The sequence below is a fragment of the Ranitomeya imitator genome, chromosome 3 (genome assembly GCF_032444005.1).
Source record: "Ranitomeya imitator isolate aRanImi1 chromosome 3, aRanImi1.pri, whole genome shotgun sequence".
NCBI lineage: Eukaryota > Metazoa > Chordata > Amphibia > Anura > Dendrobatidae > Ranitomeya > Ranitomeya imitator.
This window is the reverse complement of record NC_091284.1, coordinates 713,096,095-713,117,240: the sequence shown is the minus strand read 5'-3', so window position 1 is coordinate 713,117,240 and position 21,146 is coordinate 713,096,095. Positions and strand designations below refer to the sequence as shown.

Sequence of the window (21,146 nt, the reverse complement as noted above, 5' to 3'; positions counted from 1 at the left end):
TTTTAGCCATTGTAGCATAATGGATCAGACATGCTGCATGTAAAAAGAAAAAAAAAATCAACTATACGCCTGAAATTTGCTGTGATATTTGTTATGCAATTTTAAATCCTCATTCGCTTGCATTGTACTGTACAGTACACAGAATTTCAGTGAAAATATCCCCAAAAATTCTGTGACAAATACACACTGGGGCATATTAAAAGAAAAAAAAATGATTGGGTTGCTCATAGCAACCAATCACAATGCAGCTTTCATTTTACCAGAGGTGTTTAAAAAAAATGAAAGCCGAGCTCTGATTGGTTGCTATGGGCAACAACATTTTTCCTATTAGAAAGGTTTGATAAACTAGGCCCAATGTGTGAACATGGCCTACAACGAAACCAACACGCACTTAGAATATTCAACATTTATACACTATGTACAGAGGGTGAATTCACAATCCAGGGGGTGTTGTGACAAACGGACTGATCAGTGTTTTATGAAGTCCTGTGATTTCTTTTTCTCTCTGTATTTACAGGGGGTAAAACTTATTTTATGTGGCATTCCAGGACATTTGAAGATTAAACGCAAACCTTTATCTACACCAGATGTTGGTAAAATTGAATGATAAAACGCATTTTTTCCCCTCAATCTCTGACGTTTAAGTTAAAAAAATAAAAATAAAATAAAAAAATGCAGTGCCGTCCCTTTTTTGACACGTAGATAAATTATAGAGTTGATTCACTCAGCGGCTACAAACATGAAAATCAAGGGAGAGGAAAGTGAACCTTGAACCCAAGGGAGACAAAAAAGAAAAAAAACACTTGTTTTTGATTTGGCAGTCCCGGGGAGCGGAGGATTTAGCCAGCTGCTTGCTTTGATTTACAATGCAGCCGCTTACGCCTTTGCTAGTCATCACACCTGACAGGGGTATAAAGTGTGGCCGCGGAGAGGTACAGATTATTATTTTTCTTTTTTCACTGAAATCACTTCAAAGATCTTTAGGCCGATGAGATTGACAAGTATTGAGAATGTAGCTCGCGAAAAAAAAAAAAAAAAATTCTGGCAGCGAATAAAAGGGAAACATCACAGCGCAGAATTGGTGTAAATCCCGCTGCTTACCCCTTAATCCCACTGATTGTTAACAGGACTCGTGTCTTAGCTGACCCTATATGACGACTCTTTCTTTTTTTTTTACGTGCGAGCGGTGCAAAATTAGCGTGAGGCAAATAGACGTGATTCATTGCGGGTAAGGGTCGAAACGATTGCCCCAGTTGTCAGAGCTTTGCGACAATAATCTACACGGTTTGCAAAATTAAATATATGACACATAATGGTTTTTTTTTTATTTTCAAGTGAGCTGGAATTATACCTTTCTGGACCTTACAGAGTCGTTAAGTGGCTTCACTCCGTAAGGCATTAACCTTCTTCAGATAAAAACAATATACAGGGGTCTGAAAAAAGTGCATCTGTGTGGACAGCGCAAATGTTAGCAATTGCTGAATGTAATATATATATATATATATATATATATATATATATATATATATACGTAGACACACAGGAAAAAAAGGCCAGCACGCAAAATATCCCACAACTTATTCCCCGTGCTGTGGTCACATGAGAATGTAATAAAAAAACTCCACCGACGTTGCAGTGTTTGATCATATTGTCTCGAGCGGATTTTACAGCAATTGTCTTTCATCACAACCCATTAGAAGCTGATATATCTTAGAATGTTTCCATCCTGCTGGTGGTGGGTGAGGAACAGGTCTCCATAGTGCAAATGAACAACGAGAAATCCATTTATCCAAGTAGGGATTAGTGGTCATCAGGAAATTCTTGAAAACAAAAAGGCATCGTATTTCCAGCTGTGCCAGGCACTTACAAGTTCCATTTTATTTCTTTTTTAAATGTTAAAACTCATGAATCTCCAGTGAATTGTCTACATGAAGGGTCTCCTCCTATACACACTTGTCCACCACGGAGGAGTGGTCTTTTCACGTCTTTTACTGCGCTTCTTGTAGAGACTTGATGCATTTTCACAAAGTTGGCAAATTTGGCATTTTACTAGTACGGTCACATTTCCAGCTCACCAGTTCAACCAGTCCTGAGCGTCATAGATCAACTAGTTGGATGCAATCAGCCGTGGATTTCAAAAACCCCAATTCCCAGAAACATGAAGATGTTTGTGTCCATTCCTTTGGGTTCTGTCGAGTCACTCTGCTCCTTGGGCAATATGGGACGCGTCACTGGTGGTATTCCCCATCGGTCACTCCTGTCATCTCGCCTGAGTGATATCTTTGGTCGAGCTTAGTGGTGTCTTCTTTGTGCATATAGCCCTAGTCATAACAAGACATATATTTGCCCAGGCAGCGACTGAAAGTTTATTTTAGGCAAAAGCCCATATTGATTTCACGTGTAGAACTGTCTCGAGATGATGCAGCTTCAGAAATGAACTCACAGATCTTGTGAACTGTGTGAAGACAAATATAACAAACTGCACCACTGTACAACGCTAGAGCAGCAGCCTAAATCAATCCACCAAAACGAGGGACACCATGTTCTTTGCGTCATAGACTCATGGATCCATCTTCTTCCATTGGCTCTTCTTGCAGCTCACTGCTGTAAAGTTAAAAAGTGAAAGACATTATTATTTTATACAGAAATGGAATCTCAGACACTCAAGGATGATTATTAAAGGGAATTTGTCACCCAAGTTTGTTCTGTAATCTGAGAGCAGCATAATGTAGGGGCAGAGACCCTGATTCCTGATCTACCAGTTCTCTTCACGTTGAGCTCTGAGTTACCCCACCAGCGCCACTATTTGGCACAGAAAGCTGCCGATCAGTGATGCGGGTGTTGAAACAACAGAGCTCATGAATACGCTTGACTACATGACAGCGGGTTTACTAGTCGTCTCTATAGTAATCTCTTGCTGATAAAATGGTGGTTTTATAAAAACTACGCTAAGCAGCCCAGCAAGTGACATCACTGGAATCAGGGTCTCTACACCATGCTGCTCTCAGCTTTGGTGGAAAAAACCTGGTGACAGAATCCCTTTAACTGGTGCTTTATGTATCAGTCATAGGGCTTGTTCACATAACCTTTAACATGGCCCAATGTTTTAGCTCTCGGCCCAAGGTTATACTATGGGGCAGTGCAGATCTCCAATTTTTTTTCTAGTGCCAATTTGGCATGAGAAAAAAAAAAAAATCACAGCATGCTGCGAGTGCATCAGATAATGGAACCATGCGCACTCATAAGTCTATGCGTGCGTGTAAAACATCAGACTGAACTCTGATACCATCCAAGTACAGTCTGATTTAAGTGGACACAGACAATATAGAACATAGAGAAACTAAGTTCTCCATCTTCTCCTCACCTGGGCTATGATTCTCTCATCCAACAGAATCGGATCACACTCAGAGGACAGAGTTTGAGCAAAGTGTCATTAGCACAATCGGCCCGATTCTCTCTCATGAGAGAACATCCGTCCGTTTCTCCGTAGCCTTAAACGGACACATTACAGTAAAATGTGCCAAATTTATTAAGAGGTACAAAACTCTTACTAAACTTTGGCGCATATTTGGCAGATCTAAGGATACAAAATTGAAGTCTATACATGTGATGAGAAAGTGTAGATTTGTGCTATTATATGTGCCAATTACTCAAAGATTTATTACAGAATCTGTCAGTTCAATACTGGCCCAATTGCTCCCTGATAACCTTAGCCACTTTTTTTGCCATTTTTCAAACTATAGAGAAGTCGAAATTTTAGAGCATGCGTGACTGCAATATTTTTACAGCACAAAAGAGGTGCACATTCCCAAACCATAAAAAAGTGTTCCCCTATGTTATAAAAAAAGTAAAGGATTGGTTGGTCACAGGTGCAATTACTTTTGGTCTTCAAAAATTCACATTTCTTCCTTCACTATTTGATTCGAAACACACAGACTACTTATGGTGGCATTTAACTCCTGTAACAATGTTTGGTCTTTTGACTGTAGACGGACACATATGGATCACGAAAACATTTAAGAATGAACCTAGGGGGGTCAACACTAGAAATTATAGCAACCTATTAAGAACGATGGCTTGGAAATAGAAGGAAACATACTTGCTCCCAGCAGCTCCTAGAGAAGTCCTGCCCACCGACAATGAAGCCAGAGCCGTCACCGTGTCCACTTCATCCCGATCGTGCTTCTGAGCTTCGACGAGAGAGTAGCCCACCTTAGATACATATCGCTTTACAGAATTCCAGTATTTACCTGTAGAAAGAAAATGTCTTACTGAACAGTACTAGGCTTTTTGACTAGTGTCCTACACAAGTCAGAGAGAACACGGATTTGTTTGTAATGGGGCTGACATTTTGTTAACATGATATAAGAAGAAGCATGTTCGTGAGTGGAAGCGAATAAACACAACTAGTGAGAACCGGATGTCAAGGGCTCAGTTACCATAATTAGAGACAGAGATTGAGTAATTGTTTAACTGACTCATTTATTCCTTTAAGCAGTGTATGATGTGCCCCAAATATCCCGTGATGAAGACTTATTTTTGAATAATTTTTAGACTCTTGTGTTTCCTTCTAAATATTTTCATTCTGACATTTGGATGAACTCACATCATACCTGAATACTAAACATTACCTTCAATTTAGTGGGAAACCTCAAACCATGTATGTTCATAAGGCCGGGATCACACATGCGAAAAACACGTCCGTGTCTCGCATGTGAAATCCAAGGTCTGGCGCCGGCACTCCAGAGCGGAGCGTGCGGCTCCATGTGTTGCTATGCAGCCGCACGCTCCGCTCTGGAGTACCGGCGCCAGAGCTTGGATTTCACATGCGAGGCACGGACGTGTTTCTCGCATGTGTGATCCCTGATACTCCTATTTTGGAGTTCTCAATGTGCCACTGGGACTGGTCATGTCTCCAGTTGCAACTACTGTATAGCTGTGGACCCAATAAATTAAGGCATCTGCAATACAAGTAAAAGAGGAATTGTTGGCTCAGCCCATGATCATCTTGTAATCTATGCCAGCTAAATATGTCACAGCGATCCTATGGTGACATGACCACCAAGAGGGGAATAATGTGCACCATGCAGAGTTACACCCACTTTCTTGTTATTATTAAAACATCTGAAGATATACGAGGGCTTGTTTTTCGTGTGAAAACTTGTTGATTTTATTGACACCATTTTGGGTACATATTCTTCCATTTTGTGTCTTTTTTTCTCTACTGCATGCAGTATAAATATTAAGGTTACTTGTATATTGTTTTAACATTTAGTATGTTTTTTTAATAAGTATAAATAAATTTGCATTGCCACATTACAAGAGCCATAACTTTTTTTTATTTAGCTGTATATGTTTGTTTCTTTGTGAAGGATGAGTTGTAGGTTTTTTTTGTGCCATATTGATGAAAATATAATTTGTTTGAATTTGAATAATTTTTAATTTTATATGTAGGTTATGGACATCAATTCTGGCAATGATTTGTCTTTTTAATGGTTTAATTATATTTGTATAACAGTTATTAATTTTGATAGCCATTAGGGTACTTGTTGAATTCATAGGCAGACCTTGGCAGTGTTCATCAGGGCCATGGCTGCCATGGGGCCTTGTTAGCATGCTGTAATTGTGTAATGAAAAGCCAATGGGCTTCTTTCATCTACAAATAACAGATAAAACTCGGGTTGCTATTGAATATTGAATTTGAGGGATTTAAATGGCCAGGATGAGAAGGAACTCTGATCCTTGTGTAGGGATGTGCTGACGTTACATTCACTGCTGATGGCACAGATTCCAGTATACTACAGTATATAGGCCCTATACCATCCACTAGAAGTACTGGTGCATCCATTTGCTTGAAGGGTAGTATGATTTACAATGCAGACTAGTATAAAACGGGCAGCTTGTACATCAGATCTATACTTTCATAAACATGGCTTACTTTTGTAATACATTTTTTTTTTAAACATTGGTGAATATCTGTGTTAAGGTTCCCATACACATCGGCTGAAGCACCGGCAGTCTAATGTGTATGGGGGTCTCCAGACTCTGCCCCCACAGATGATGTTGGGGGAACCAAGGATCTTGCATGCCTGATCTTGGACTGCTGATCCTTTTATTCTTGGCAAGATAAGCCAACACCAGATGGGTCTTAAAGCGAATCTCTACTGTAGTTTGGATCTTCTCGGCAAAGCTAGCGCTCTTGTTTACAGTGGAGTTGGGAAAGATATCTGTCGACTAACGCAACTGGCCAAACCATTGTTCATCCAACAATTATCTACAGTGTATGGGGCCCCTTACACACATTCAATAGGATGCAGATGTCCAACTTTAAGACATAAAATATAGTGCTGTGCGTAATGAGATCATTTTTGGAGACTCTGAAGTTACTTTTGCTTTGTATGCAAATAGCTCTAATTTATTTCACAAAGCACTGGTCTAAGTAAATATCTACAGTATGTAAAGGAAAACCATGACATCCAGACCATCCTTGTCTCCGAGAATGATCACTATATGGGAATGAGGTGCGGTTTGAATACTTATACGGTTCTGTTGAAAGGCTTCAGCAGTCCAAGCCAAGTTGGCTACCCAAGACATATTTTAGAGACCATTCTATATAGCTGCTGATTTCTCATTAAATTCTGGTATTAATTGAAATGAGATCTCAGCAACATTTGTGACTGATTTATCACTCAGAGAGCCTTGTGACAAGCGCTTTGAAGTTATGTCTTCCAGATTTGTGTGTAGGAAAGTCCTTTTGCAGCTGCAAGTGCTTGCCACGCATTATAGTGCTGAGCACTGCGTGGCAGGCTGCTTTCACTGTCGAGGTGATCCCTTTCCCAACCATCCACCCCATTCCAACCTCCCCTATTCCAGCAGAAAGACAAAAAACAAGACTCACTCTGGACTTGAATAACAGTTTCTAGCGACCGAACAGCATTCTGATTTGGCCGTTGCCTTAAAATTTCTTCAGGGAGTGGATCCAACTGGAAATTGGAAATAGCACATAGCAATAAGCATCTACTCTAAATGAGACTATTGTCCGTGTGTTTGGGGGAAAACCCAATTTTATAGTTTAAGATTAATGTTAAATCACAAAAACATATGTATTATAACAGTAGTATAGTAATGCAAATCGAGATCAATAGGACTTCTCTAAACTACTGAATATGGAAATCCAGCAACAACATCTAGCCATGGTCCATCAAAGAGGTCAGATATCCCCAACAATAAGACCATTGGTGCCATGTGATGGCCTATGGTGCACTTCTTAAAATATTCGGATATGTAGTGGAAGCAAAACCATAGGAGCTCAGATCATAGTTATAGTATTTCCTAAACGTCCTATATTCTTGGAAATATATGGCCATCGTATATTTGTTTTTTGGTTTTTTTTTTAAGTTAATATATGAAAACATATATTGTTTGTAGACTGGTACAGTGGCATGTAAAAGTTTGGGCACTTCTGGAAAAAAATTACTGTTATTGTGAACAGTTAAGCGAGTCGAAGATGAAATGATCTCTAAAAGGGGCAAAGTTAAAGATGACACATTTATTTTGTATTGTAGGTAAAAAAATATATATATAGTAATTTTTTACATCTTAAAAATTACAAAAAGGAAAATGGGCCGATGCACAAGTTTGCGCACCCTGCATGGTTAGCACTTAGTAGCTCCCGCTCCCCTTTTGCAAGTATCACAGCTTAATTAATCACATATGTCCCAAATGCAACATCAGAAATGCTAGACACTTCAAACGAAATATAACCATAGACAATTCCTAGGAACTATGAATATTGCCTCAAGAAACAATGAGAGATTCTGGCTAAAATAAATACCGTAATATATTTTATGAATACATAGAATAATTCACAAACATACAAAACTGGGTGGGAACATAAACCTCCAATGTGAGGAGGTGCAGGAAAAAATAGCGGAGTTGCCTCAGGTCCCTGGATGAAGGCCTGCTAGCTTATAGAGAAATTCCTATGAGCTAGGTGAGCAGCGTGGTCGATGCAGCATACATACATGGAACAGACCTGCTAATATTATGAGTAAAGTGTTTAGTGCCTACATTATTAAGTAACTTCCGCTATTCTAGCCGCCTCTACGAAATCACAGAAAGTGTTCACAACACTAGCTAAATTATGTAAACCCTTCTAAGGTATAAAATGCCAAAAATAAAAGTCACATGTGCAACTTCTACCAAAGTAGTATAGACATTAGTAAAGTATTTTCATTAATCATCACCTCAAATAGTTTCTATAGCCAGGACACCTACAGCAAACAACTGATCAGCCGCATCTACCGGACCCCGGAAGAAGCATAAGCGAAACGGCATAAGGGTCGGGGAGATGTGGCTGTTCAATTGTGGCTGGGTTTTTATAAAGCCGGGAAATTTGCATCACCTGGCCTTTCCTACGATGATAGTAAACAAGCCATAACCCCAAAAGGCTAATTAAGGTTTAAAAACCTTGGTCAAAATTATCTGAGCACACAAATCTCCAAGGGTGCCCAAACTTTTACATGGGCCCATTTACATTTTTGTAATTTTTAAAATGTAAAAAATTTAAAAAAATGATTTTCCTAAAATACAAGAGGTATGTGTCATCTTTAACTTTAGCAAAAGGAAGCAATGGCCCAGGTTCTAGTACACAATTGTACATTTACAATAATGAAGCATTTATTTCCAAAGCTAAAATATAAATCATAGCAAAAAATCTTTTTCTTTCTTGGTTGAACAAGCAGAAACATGTACTGTACGTTCAACCAAGAAAGAAAAATATTTTTTGCTATGATTATATTTTAAACTTTGTAAATAAAGATCTCATTTTATTATATACCTTGGACTTGTGGACTAGAAGCTGGATCAGTCCTTCCCTTTTCTGTGTTAACCAACGCCTGGCAGTGGCGTGGATTACGAACTTCCGTGCAGACTGTGCTACATTAAAGGGTGAGCTGGTTTTTCCCTTTTTTTTCATTTAATCCTTAACTTTAGCACATTTAGATATCATTTCATCTTCAACTTGCTTAACTATTCACAATAACAGTCATTTTGACAAGGGGTGCTGAAACTTTCACATGTCACCGTAAATACGAGTAAATAAAAAAAGATTGTGGAAATAATACACAAATTTTTTCAGCTAAAATAGAAATTAAAAAATGAGACAAGAGAGAAGGAAGGAGGCTCTCAGGATAAGTTTCATAGGAATGACGAACCACACCAAGGCTTACAAAGGACATGAACCATAGACCGTTTTCGCCTATAGTCAAACTCTCACCGGCTGGGCCTATTCAATCATCTGACATAATAAGAGTGCTTCAATATACCTCTACAGTGACTCTATATGTTGTCCGACATATTGCCATATTACTCAGATCAGCTCAATATCGGTTTGTGGGTTACATTACAATTTCCTCATGGAGGAATTGAATTGCTTTGTTGGACAGAGGAGTAAGGTAATGCATTATTGCTGGTTTTGTTAATATTTGCTTTTTCTTTTTGTGGCAGTGATAATCTTTTATAATGATATATTGCAAATTATTTTTGGATATTTCTTTTAGATTTATCTTTCTATTGGCTTGGAGAAGTAGCCAGGTGTGCATTCCTCCAAGTAGATTGTGTGATTTGCTTTATCTAATATATATATTTTCTTGAGCCGAAATTACCTCATTTCCCAGCAAAGCAGACACGCAGGCTTCTGATGCATCACATATAGAGGTCAGATCATGACCACCTTCGAGGGCAAGCACTACACGTCCTCCAGCCAGGCTCATCAGTTGACGTGTCATGTGGCCAAAACCTGAAAATAAAAGCACAAAAAAAGAATAAACTTTCATCCCATATACAAAGTCCTAAAGTTCAATACAACTCTATGAAAACAAACTCAACACTACAACTTAAGCTTACACTTAGCTGTTACTTTATATCCTCCAAGCGGAGCTGGATGACCTTCGGCTGCATCAAATCCAGCAGAAACTAAGACCACATCTGGTGAAAACTCATGAGCAATTGGCATCACCACCGTCCTGTAAAGAGAAAGATGGACAGAATTCAGCACCAGAACAGGAATACCACAGAACTGGAAGAGACAGTTTACATAATATCAGATTATTTTGCACATTAAAAAAAAAAAAGTCAAATGTACAAGCAAAAAAAAGAAATAAAACAATTGATTTCGATACAAAATGGTAATCACAAAATTCCTTAGAATCTAGGCAAAGGAGCTATTTTACTCTAAGGAATTCAATTTTTCAGAGTGGAGCTACTAAAGGCAGTCTCATGTGCCAGGAGGTTCAGTCCTAAAATTCCTGAATAGCGATAAACTGCTTTGCATAAAACATGGTTTGTTATACAACCCATGTCATGTTTCCCATATTTACCAAGTCTACCACATTTATAGGAACCCCATGTGTATACAAGATTCAGGCTGACGAGTATTCTCCCCATTTTGTCAGAAGAATCCCCCAAATACATTTTCATTATTGGATGTCCTACCGCTGGTAGAAAGTTTTCAGTTGTTCTACAGCGCCACTAAAGGGGAATCAAAGCAAAACTTGATGCCCATTTAAATCAATGGACTATCTGTGTAATGAAAAGATCTGTTGGGCCCTCCAGAGAGAAAGAAATGTGCTTACTCTTCACTGAAAGGCTTCTCTCTATTAACCGAGAAAGATTGCCCTATATGACACTTATCATACAGAACGACAGGGATCAAGAGTAACATAGTAACATAGTAACATAGTTAGTAAGGCCAAAAAAAGACATTTGTCCATCCAGTTCAGCCTATATTCCATCATAATAAATCCCCAGATCTACGTCCTTCTACAGAACCTAATAATTGTATGATACAATATTGTTCTGCTCCAGGAAGACATCCAGGCCTCTCTTGAACCCCTCGACTGAGTTCGCCATCACCACCTCCTCAGGCAAGCAATTCCAGATTCTCACTGCCCTAACAGTAAAGAATCCTCTTCTATGTTGGTGGAAAAACCTTCTCTCCTCCAGACGCAAAGAATGCCCCCTTGTGCCCGTCACCTTCCTTGGTATAAACAGATCCTCAGCGAGATATTTGTATTGTCCCCTTATATACTTATACATGGTTATTAGATCGCCCCTCAGTCGTCTTTTTTCTAGACTAAATAATCCTAATTTCGCTAATCTATCTGGGTATTGTAGTTCTCCCATCCCCTTTATTAATTTTGTTGCCCTCCTTTGTACTCTCTCTAGTTCCATTATATCCTTCCTGAGCACCGGTGCCCAAAACTGGACACAGTACTCCATGTGCGGTCTAACTAGGGATTTGTACAGAGGCAGTATAATGCTCTCATCATGTGTATCCAGACCTCTTTTAATGCACCCCATGATCCTGTTTGCCTTGGCAGCTGCTGCCTGGCACTGGCTGCTCCAGGTAAGTTTATCATTAACTAGGATCCCCAAGTCCTTCTCCCTGTCAGATTTACCCAGTGGTTTCCCGTTCAGTGTGTAATGGTGATATTGATTCCCTCTTCCCATGTGTATAACCTTACATTTATCATTGTTAAACCTCATCTGCCACCTTTCAGCCCAAGTTTCCAACTTATCCAGATCCATCTGTAGCAGAATACTATCTTCTCTTGTATTAACTGCTTTACATAGTTTTGTATCATCTGCAAATATCGATATTTTACTGTGTAAACCTTCTACCAGATCATTAATGAATATGTTGAAGAGAACAGGTCCCAATACTGACCCCTGCGGTACCCCACTGGTCACAGCGACCCAGTTAGAGACTATACCATTTATAACCACCCTCTGCTTTCTATCACTAAGCCAGTTACTAACCCATTTACACACATTTTCCCCCAGACCAAGCATTCTCATTTTGTGTACCAACCTCTTGTGCGGCACGGTATCAAACGCTTTGGAAAAATCGAGATATACCACGTCCAATGACTCACCGTGGTCCAGCCTATAGCTTACCTCTTCATAAAAACTGATTAGATTGGTTTGACAGGAGCGATTTCTCATAAACCCATGCTGATATGGAGTTAAACAGTTATTCTCATTGAGATAATCCAGAATAACATCCCTCAGAAACCCTTCAAATATTTTACCAACAATAGAGGTTAGACTTACTGGCCTATAATTTCCAGGTTCACTTTTAGAGCCCTTTTTGAATATTGGCACCACATTTGCTATGCGCCAGTCCTGCGGAACAGACCCTGTCGCTATAGAGTCACTAAAAATAAGAAATAATGGTTTATCTATTACATTACTTAGTTCTCTTAGTACTCGTGGGTGTATGCCATCCGGACCCGGAGATTTATCTATTTTAATCTTATTTAGCCGGTTTCGCACCTCTTCTTGGGTTAGATTGGTGACCCTTAATATAGGGTTTTCATTGTTTCTTGGGATTTCACCTAGCATTTCATTTTCCACCGTGAATACCGTGGAGAAGAAGGTGTTTAATATGTTAGCTTTTTCCTCGTCATCTACAACCATTCTTTCCTCACTATTTTTTAAGGGGCCTACATTTTCAGTTTTTATTCTTTTACTATTGATATAGTTGAACAGTTTGGGATTAGTTTTACTCTCCTTAGCAATGTGCTTCTCTGTTTCCTTTTTGGCAGCTTTAATTAGTTTTTTAGATAAAGTATTTTTCTCCCTATAGTTTTTTAGAGCTTCAATGGTGCCATCCTGCTTTAGTAGTGCAAATGCTTTCTTTTTACTGTTAATTGCCTGTCTTACTTCTTTGTTTAGCCACATTGGGTTTTCCTATTTCTAGTCCTTTTATTCCCACAAGGTATAAACCGCTTACACTGCCTATTTAGGATGTTCTTAAACATTTCCCATTTATTATCTGTATTCTTATTTCTGAGGATATTGTCCCAGTCTACCAGATTAAGGGCATCTCTAAGCTGGTCAAACTTTGCCTTCCTAAAGTTCAGTGTTTTTGTGACTCCCTGACAAGTCCCCCTAGTGAAAGACAGGTGAAACTGCACAATATTGTGGTCGCTATTTCCTAGATGCCCGACCACCTGCAGATTTGTTATTCTGTCAGGTCTATTAGATAGTATTAGGTCTAAAAGTGCTGCTCCTCTGGTTGGATTCTGCACCAATTGTGAAAGATAATTTTTCTTGGTTATTAGCAGAAACCTGTTGCCTTTATGGGTTTCACAGGTTTCTGTTTCCCAGTTAATATCCGGGTAGTTAAAGTCCCCCATAACCAGGACCTCATTATGGGTTGCAGCTTCATCTATCTGCTTTAGAAGTAGACTTTCCATGCTTTCTGTTATATTTGGGGGTTTGTAACAGACCCCAATGAGAATTTTGTTACCATTTTTCCCTCCATGAATTTCAACCCATATGGACTCGACATCCTCATTCCCTTCGCTAATATCCTCCCTTAAAGTGGACTTTAGACAAGACTTTACATAGAGACAAACCCCTCCTCCTCTCCGATTTTTACGATCCTTTCTAAACAGACTGTAACCCTGTAAGTTAACTGCCCAGTCATAGCTTTCATCTAACCATGTCTCGGTTATTCCCACTATGTCAAAGTTACCTGTAGATATTTCTGCTTCTAGTTCTTCCATCTTGTTTGTCAGGCTTCTGGCGTTTGCGAGCATGCAGTTTAGAGGATTTTGTTTTGTTCCAATCTCCTCACTGTGGATTGTTTTAGAAATGTTCTTACCTCCCTTCAGAGTATGTTTTCCTGGGTCGTCTTTGTTCGAGTCTAATGTTTTTCTTCCCGTCCCCTCTTCTTCTAGTTTAACGCCCTCCTGATGAGTGTAGCGAGTCTTCTGGCGAATGTGTGTTTCCCAGGTTTGTTGAGGTGTAGTCCGTCTCTGGCGAGGAGTCCATCATACCAGTAATTCACACCGTGGTCCAGGAATCCAAATCCTTGTTGTCTGCACCATCGTCTTAGCCAGTTGTTTGCATCAAGGATCCTGTTCCATCTCCTGGTGCCATGCCCGTCTACTGGAAGTATAGAAGAAAAAACTACCTGTGCATCCAGTTCCTTTACTTTCTTCCCCAACTCTTCAAAGTCCTTGCAGATTGTCGGTAGGTCCTTCCTTGCCGTGTCATTGGTGCCAACATGTATCAGAAGAAATGGGTGGACGTCCTTGGAGCTGAAGAGCTTTGGTATCCTATCGGTCACATCCTTGATCATCGCACCTGGAAGGCAGCATACTTCTCTTGCAGTTATGTCCGGTCTGCAGATGGCTGCTTCTGTGCCTCTCAGTAGTGAGTCTCCCACCACCACCACTCTTCGTTGCTTCTTGGCTGTACTTTTTGCTGTCACTTGTTGCTGTGTGCCCTTTTCTTTTTTGCTTGCTGGTATTGCTTCATTCTTAGGTGTGCCATCTTCATCCTCTACAAAGATTTGATATCGGTTCTTTAGTTGTGTGGTTGGTGATTTCTCCATGGTCTTCTTGCTTCTTTTGGTCACATGCTTCCACTCATCTGCTTTTGGAGGTTCTCTGACACTTTTTTCACCTTCTGTGACCTTGGTGGGGAACATTCCAAAACCCATGCCTCAGACATCAAGAGAGCTTGTCTGAGGGGGGTCTATACTCTCTACCTGTAAACAGATCTGTGAACAGCATGGCTAATTACTGTACCCACTTCTCTGGTTTGATTCAATTAATTTAATAGGATTGTCCACTATCGGACAATCCCAGCTTAATCAATTTAGGTCCCAAATTAAAGTTAAAACCGTATATATTCACCTCTTGCAGTGATGCCGTTACAGCTAGGTCAGTGCCACTATTCCCGGAAGTGATGTGCCATTGTTATGTCAAGGGTAGGCTGCAGCCAATAAGCGGCCGCTTATCAGCTGCAGCTCAGCAATATTCCGTAAGAGCGGATGTCCATCAGAAGCAATTAGCGGACACTCGTCACCTGTAGCTCAGCAATATTCCGTAAGAACGGATGTCCATCAGAAGCAATGAGTGGACACTCGTCACCTGCAGCTCAGCAATATTCCGTAAGAGCGGATGTCCATCAGAAGCAATGAGCGGACACTCGTCACCTGCAGCTCAGCAATATTCCGTAAGAGCGGATGTCCATCAGCAGCCATGAGCGGACACTCTTCAGCTGCAGCGCATCAATATTCTGTCAGAGCGGATGAAGAGTGACCACTCATTAGTCACAGCCGGTACACATCGTTACGCTAATTTCGGGAATGGTTACTTTGACATCACTGGAGTGTCACCGCTGCAGGAGGCGAGTATGCACTATTTTGATTAAGGTAGCGGAAAACCCGTTTAAAGAGTAATTTCCATCTGAAGACCAACAATAACAAAATAATTTAGTAAGCAAATGTATTTTGGGATATTATTTTCTGCCATTCTAATGTATTATAACCCTTTATATATTAGGAAATGAAGTTAAATGTCTTTGCTAGCTTTGGAGTCAAGGCTTGGTCCTTGTTTTCAACCTAATGTGTGCCTCACCACATGTACAATTGTCACATTCTTCAAATTTCTACAATGATACAGATGAAAAAAATAGTTTTGAGGCCCTTAAAGGGTTTCCCAAGATAACAGAAACTTCCAGTAAAGGACAATAGAGAAAAAAAAAATACTAGTGTCAGGAAAATGAATAGATAGTTGGTGTGTTTTACAGCAGTGGTATCACTAACTTAACCGGACATTAGTAATGTGTTCTGTTATATGCTATTCTCAAGATATTGCATCAGCAACCAAAATGAATCTGGAGAATGTTATGCGAGACCCAATTGGTGGCTACATGCCTTAAAGGTTCATGAATATTGGTTTGGCCTACAAAGTGGTGGCCTCCACTGTATCTAGGACACAGGTGCTTCCAAGACTAAGACTACATATGAACACTGGTCTGAGAACATGAAAGCACATATCTGATTCCATGATGGTCCTATTATATGCCACAATAATACTTGAAGGAACCTGCTCGCTGCCTAATTAGCTATCCCAGAGAGTTGACAATCTCACAAGAAGCAATGCGCCATAAAACCTGGCAATGAGGAAATAAGGATTGTGAGCGAAGCCATGAGCGGAATCATGCTTTCTTTGTGCAGAAAACCTATTTATAGAATCCCTTTCAAGTAAAACTGATCCAGATGTAGAAACAAGGGAAGGGGGTTGGTGGGCAGGAAGAAACAACCTCGTAACGTGGAAGAGAATTAAGGCACTACTGAAGTCACCGCGAAAATCCCACTTTAACTCGTTGCCTTCTAGACTATAATTGTGCTAATATTGCATGGCAATGCCAAGCCATGGCCATTCTCCATGTCTACTCCAAATGGTTTCTGCACTACTTACCATTATTTCATATAACTATTGCGCAAAGACCTCTGTACACAGATACGGATGTGTTGTGGTAGATGGCTTTCATTACAAACCAGACACATAACTGTGAAAGTGACTTGTAATGCAGACAAACATATAGTAGCTTCCAGGGCTGGTTCTAACACCATTGCATGGTGGTATCATGGCTAGATGTACCCGAAATGGGAATGACCTCAACCAAATTAATGTATGAAAAGCACAATCGGTAAAAAGGGACATAACCAAAGTCTAAGTATCGGATTTACTCCCCTCCAGGTGGAGCAGAAATACTATACATACTTATATACATCACAATGATTTTTCAAAATAAATGGTACAGGTGAACATTTTAAAAAAAAACAAACTTGGATTTCAGTGTCATACGAGCACGATGAGAGCCGTAAATCAATATCACTGAAACGGCACCGATGTGGGAGAGGAGTGTAAGCTTTTATTATTTTATACAGAGGACTACAGCAATAAAGAAGGAGTTATCCAAGGGGTAGACCCCTTTAAATTAGGGATCTTCGTTTCCTTATTCATGAATCCGCAAACATATAATGTAGATATCCAGTCAATATAAAGGATAGCTCTCATTTGTCATAGAGGCCGAGACTCAAGAGATTAATTGATTTCTTCTGCAACCACAGAACAATGTGGACGGGTTTGGTTTTGTGGCCCTGACTGCAGCTGCTTTTAGCATATAACTAATCATACTAAATAGTATACTATAATGGTAAAATAATGTAACAATTAAAAATGGAATGACAGTGCAAAATGAAAATAGTTTTAAAGGAATGTTCCTATTCTAGACAATTATTGCATAGCCACAAGACATTTTATAAGTGTAAAGTAGGTGCGGGTGTCCCACTTCTGGGGCTTCCCCCTCTCCCCAGTGATCTCGGTTTGCTATTTCCATCCATCTAAGTCTGTGGGATATAGAGTGGTGCTTTTACTTAGGTTTTTTCCATACATACGTTTTTCTTATTTTGTGTACGAGATAAACGGATCGATTTGGAGCATTGTTTTTCACTTAATTTTCATCCATATTTTAGTCTATGTATCCGTTTTCTAGCATCCAAAAAAAAAAAAAAAAAAAGTTGTCAAACTTCTCCTACCTATTAGATAGTAAAAAATAAACATCAGTCGGATGCCACATGGATGGCATCTGAGAGCTTTTTTTTTTTTTTTTTATCATGGACCTATTCACCAAAATGGACATCTCTCAGTCTTTTTTTTTTTTTTTACAGACAAATAAACCCCCCAGAAAGGTTCTAACAAGGATAGAACATGTATGACTAAAATGAATGCCTGAATGAGGCTTAGGCTATGTAACCACGTTGCAGAATTTTCCTGATCAAATCCGGACTCCCTTGGTAAGAAATCCGCTTGCGTTTTATTTTGCGTTTTTATAAGCGTATTTGTCGCGTTTTTTAGAGTTTTTTTTCCAATGGTCCAAATACAATTCTATAGTGGCAAAACCGCTGATTTTCCGCAAAATTAATGAACATGCTGCATTTTTTTCCGAAATGCTTTTCCGCTGCAGAAAAAAACGCAGCATGGGCACAAAAATTGCGGAATGCATTAAAAGAATGGGATGCTTTATGTAAGCATTTTTTAAGCGTTTCCGCAGCGGGAAACCTCTTAAAAAACCCGCAACGTGGGCACATAGCCTTAATTGAAGCCAATACAACAGGTAATTGATTATTGGTGGCCAGTTTGCAGCTTCAAACATGGATCAAGGAGCAGTTTATGCCTTTTTTTAATGCAGAAATCAAATATTTGAATCTATCGTCTAATCATACGAATAACAGTGGAGAATGGATGAACCATCTGATGATCAAATTTGTTATTCCAGTACCTATCGCAACCCATCAATAGCTTTATGGCTGCTACAGGAAACACAACCACTTTCTACCTACACTAATTTTGTATACATGCGCTCAATATCTGTATCTCTAAGTTTCCTCTGTCACTTAATTTTTATTTATTTTTTTTTCATTTTACATCCAGGATATTTTGTGACTTGAGCCAAAGATTTTTGGCAGACAGTAATATATAGCGGCACATATTACTTTGTGCAAGTAAAGTTTGATTTTATTGCATTCGCAGACTTGCAGATGATGACCCATATCTCCACAGAAAAGAAAAACGCATCAGCTTTATTCTAGAGGTATAGAAGATATGAAGGAATTGGATTTGCTGCAGGACAGCATCAATTAACCAGAAGGTGGTCATTTCTATTATCAAATGTTAAAGAGGGCAGGTTCGAAAGATACCGTACCGACTCCAGAACACATCACCACAAGTAAAGGAAAGCGCGAGCTGAGAAATAAACCAGAAACAATGTCTTAGAAGAAAGCAAAGAGACATCAGGGTGGACCGGTGCTGGTAGTGAGGACGGGCATTGCTGACTGTTACCCGGCATTGGGCTGCATGCCACACTCTGAGCACATAAGTTAATTTCAGAGCACTCCAAGCAATGTAAAACATTATTAGTATGACCATGCAGACAAAGTCCCTGAATAAAAGCCAAATGGCTTATCCTTAGTTAGGGTATTGGACAATGGCTGTGTATACAGCCCACCTGTCTTACTAATGGTGCACAATGTGTTGGGTCAGTCAGTCCACAGCAACTCGTGTTGATTGTACCTGTTAGGTGTATGGATACGGATACAAATGTCTAACTGGGAGAGGGGTGCACTGATATTGCCCAAATAATACCTGTACTGTGGACACCCAGAGGGCTTCAGTCCCCAGCTCTCCTCATCCGGCATATTCCACCAGCACTAAAATGCACTACAAGGTCAGAAAAGACAGAAACGAAAAGGAGTGAAAAGTGGGAGCAGAGTAGAGGAGGAAGGAAACCTAGAAAAAGAGGGGAAGGCAAGAAAAAGGGAAGGGTAGAGGAATACATTTGGAGACTCACCTGAAGGCGGCAAGATACTCTGCATCACCCATAGGGGGATCTAAACCTCCTGCCCAGGCAACATTCACATTGAAGCCCTCTCCACTGTTGGCACCAACCTGTGATTAAGATGACATGTAAGTTCATGATAATATGCACTTAAGTAGAACAAGAATGCTTTGAACAGAGTGTTCTCCTGTGGTCATGATGGAAGGTTTGAGGTGAACGCATCCAGGTGAGGTTTGGTCACGCATAACAGCTGTTGGAGCTATCTGTACATTTTTTTCCATGCCAAAACCTAGAGGGGGAGCTACTATAGTGGTGCCTACACATCTTCTAATACTATACTGGTCAGGGTCCTGTGATCATTACTGGATGTTCCTGCATGTTTTAGTAGAATCCATCACAAATCTAATGATTATGGAGTACTTTTGAAAAGCATTTGTCACCAGGTCTTTGCCACCTAAACCGAGAGCTGTATAATATAAAGACAAATACCTTAATTACAAAAATGTGTAACTGATTGTGCTGCTTGCTGCAGTTTTGGTAAAATCAATGTTTTATCAACAACAGGTTATCACCAGAGGAATAGTAAACCTGCTCCATGTAGTACTCCATACACAAGAGATCCATATAACTCTGCCCCCAACCACTGATTGGAAGCTTCCTGCCCATGTACACAAAAAGCTGCCAATTAGTAGTGTAGGCGGGTTATACAGAGCTCAGCATTCAGAAAACGGGTAGATATACAGCGTAGAACGCTGCCAACTCATTCTAGCGACGGCTTGTACCCCAAGAGATTAAAAGGATCGGCTGTTTGAATTCGAACAGATCAAGGGAGAACCAGTAGGCCCCCATACACATAGGATGGTTGGCTGGTCTCTTCAAAATCAGTAGGTTTCACCACAGCCTTTAGACACCTTTAGATAACTTTTCATAAAAAACAGTAATATTTTCCCTTTCTTTATATTTTCCCCTCAGATAAGAAATGTTGATGGCTCTTGTGCATCTCTACTACCTATAAAGGTGGCCGCTTTCCAATGTGTGAAGAACATATGGATGCTTTGCCTAAAATCTTGTTACATCCTCTGTCATAATTTCTGAGTATTGATTCTAAGATTACACAGGGCGCTTTTGCTGCTTTTTTTATACATTTTTTTACTGCTAATTTTCAGCAGCTTTTTACAGTAGCAGCAAAGCCTGTGAGATTTCAGAAATCTCATGCACACACATTGGTTTATTTGTCATCAGTATTTTGTGCTTTGCATGTTTTTTTTTTGGACTCAGAGCATGTCACTTCTTTCAGCGCTTTTCACTCATTAACTTGAATGGGTGGTGAAAAATCGCTGAAAAAAACGCACCAAAAACACAGGTCTCAGGTTTTCTAGCATGCCAAAACCGCCGCAAAAAAACGAAAAGCAAAGAAAACGTGTTCTTTCATGCCAAGATATTAGATTTTGCTGCATAAAAAAACGCTGACAAACTAAGGGCTTTTGTCTACCAAAGTGGTCTCCAATCTGTGGCTTTTCAGCTGGCGAAACAAAGGTTGAAATCCACAGATCTCTTCTACTCATTTTCTAAAACATTCAGATCTTTGGCACGAACCCACTCTTGTCATGCCCAATCCTAACCAGTAGACCACATCTTGTCCTATAAGATCAGTATCACATCTGCACACGATTGGATACAAATACGGCAAAGCAGGATAGATGCTAAAATCAATCACTGTAATATCAGGAGAACACTAATTCCAATATTTTGTAAAATAAAAACCAATATATCTAGTTGGCGTGTCTAACAATATTTACACTGACAGATGACGGAGTATGTGTGAAAGTGAAAACCAGAAACCAGAATCAGACCTGGTTATTTTGAGCCAAACACCCTTGATCAGCTGCTTGGTCAGGAACATGTCAAAATAACATCTAGTTTGATAAGACAACCACCCA

At 39.8% G+C, this 21,146-nt stretch overlaps 1 protein-coding gene across 4 annotated transcripts in view; it reads right to left on the bottom strand.

Annotated features, from left to right (window-relative positions):
- Nucleotides 1–1,890: 1,890 nt before the first annotated feature.
- The window catches only part of HDAC7 (histone deacetylase 7), a 579,208-nt gene continuing 559,952 nt past the window's right edge, over nucleotides 1,891–21,146 (bottom strand). For all 4 annotated transcript variants that reach the window (XM_069758685.1, XM_069758686.1, XM_069758684.1 and 1 more), the window contains 6 exons: nucleotides 19,219–19,316; nucleotides 9,907–10,025; nucleotides 9,666–9,799; nucleotides 6,899–6,983; nucleotides 4,100–4,250; nucleotides 1,891–2,604 (listed from right to left, as the gene is read on the bottom strand). In XM_069758685.1, the coding sequence (XP_069614786.1) occupies nucleotides 2,553–2,604; nucleotides 4,100–4,250; nucleotides 6,899–6,983; nucleotides 9,666–9,799; nucleotides 9,907–10,025; nucleotides 19,219–19,316 (639 nt within the window). In that variant the 3' untranslated portion in view covers nucleotides 1,891–2,552. The remainder of the gene's footprint in view (nucleotides 2,605–4,099; nucleotides 4,251–6,898; nucleotides 6,984–9,665; nucleotides 9,800–9,906; nucleotides 10,026–19,218; nucleotides 19,317–21,146) is intronic.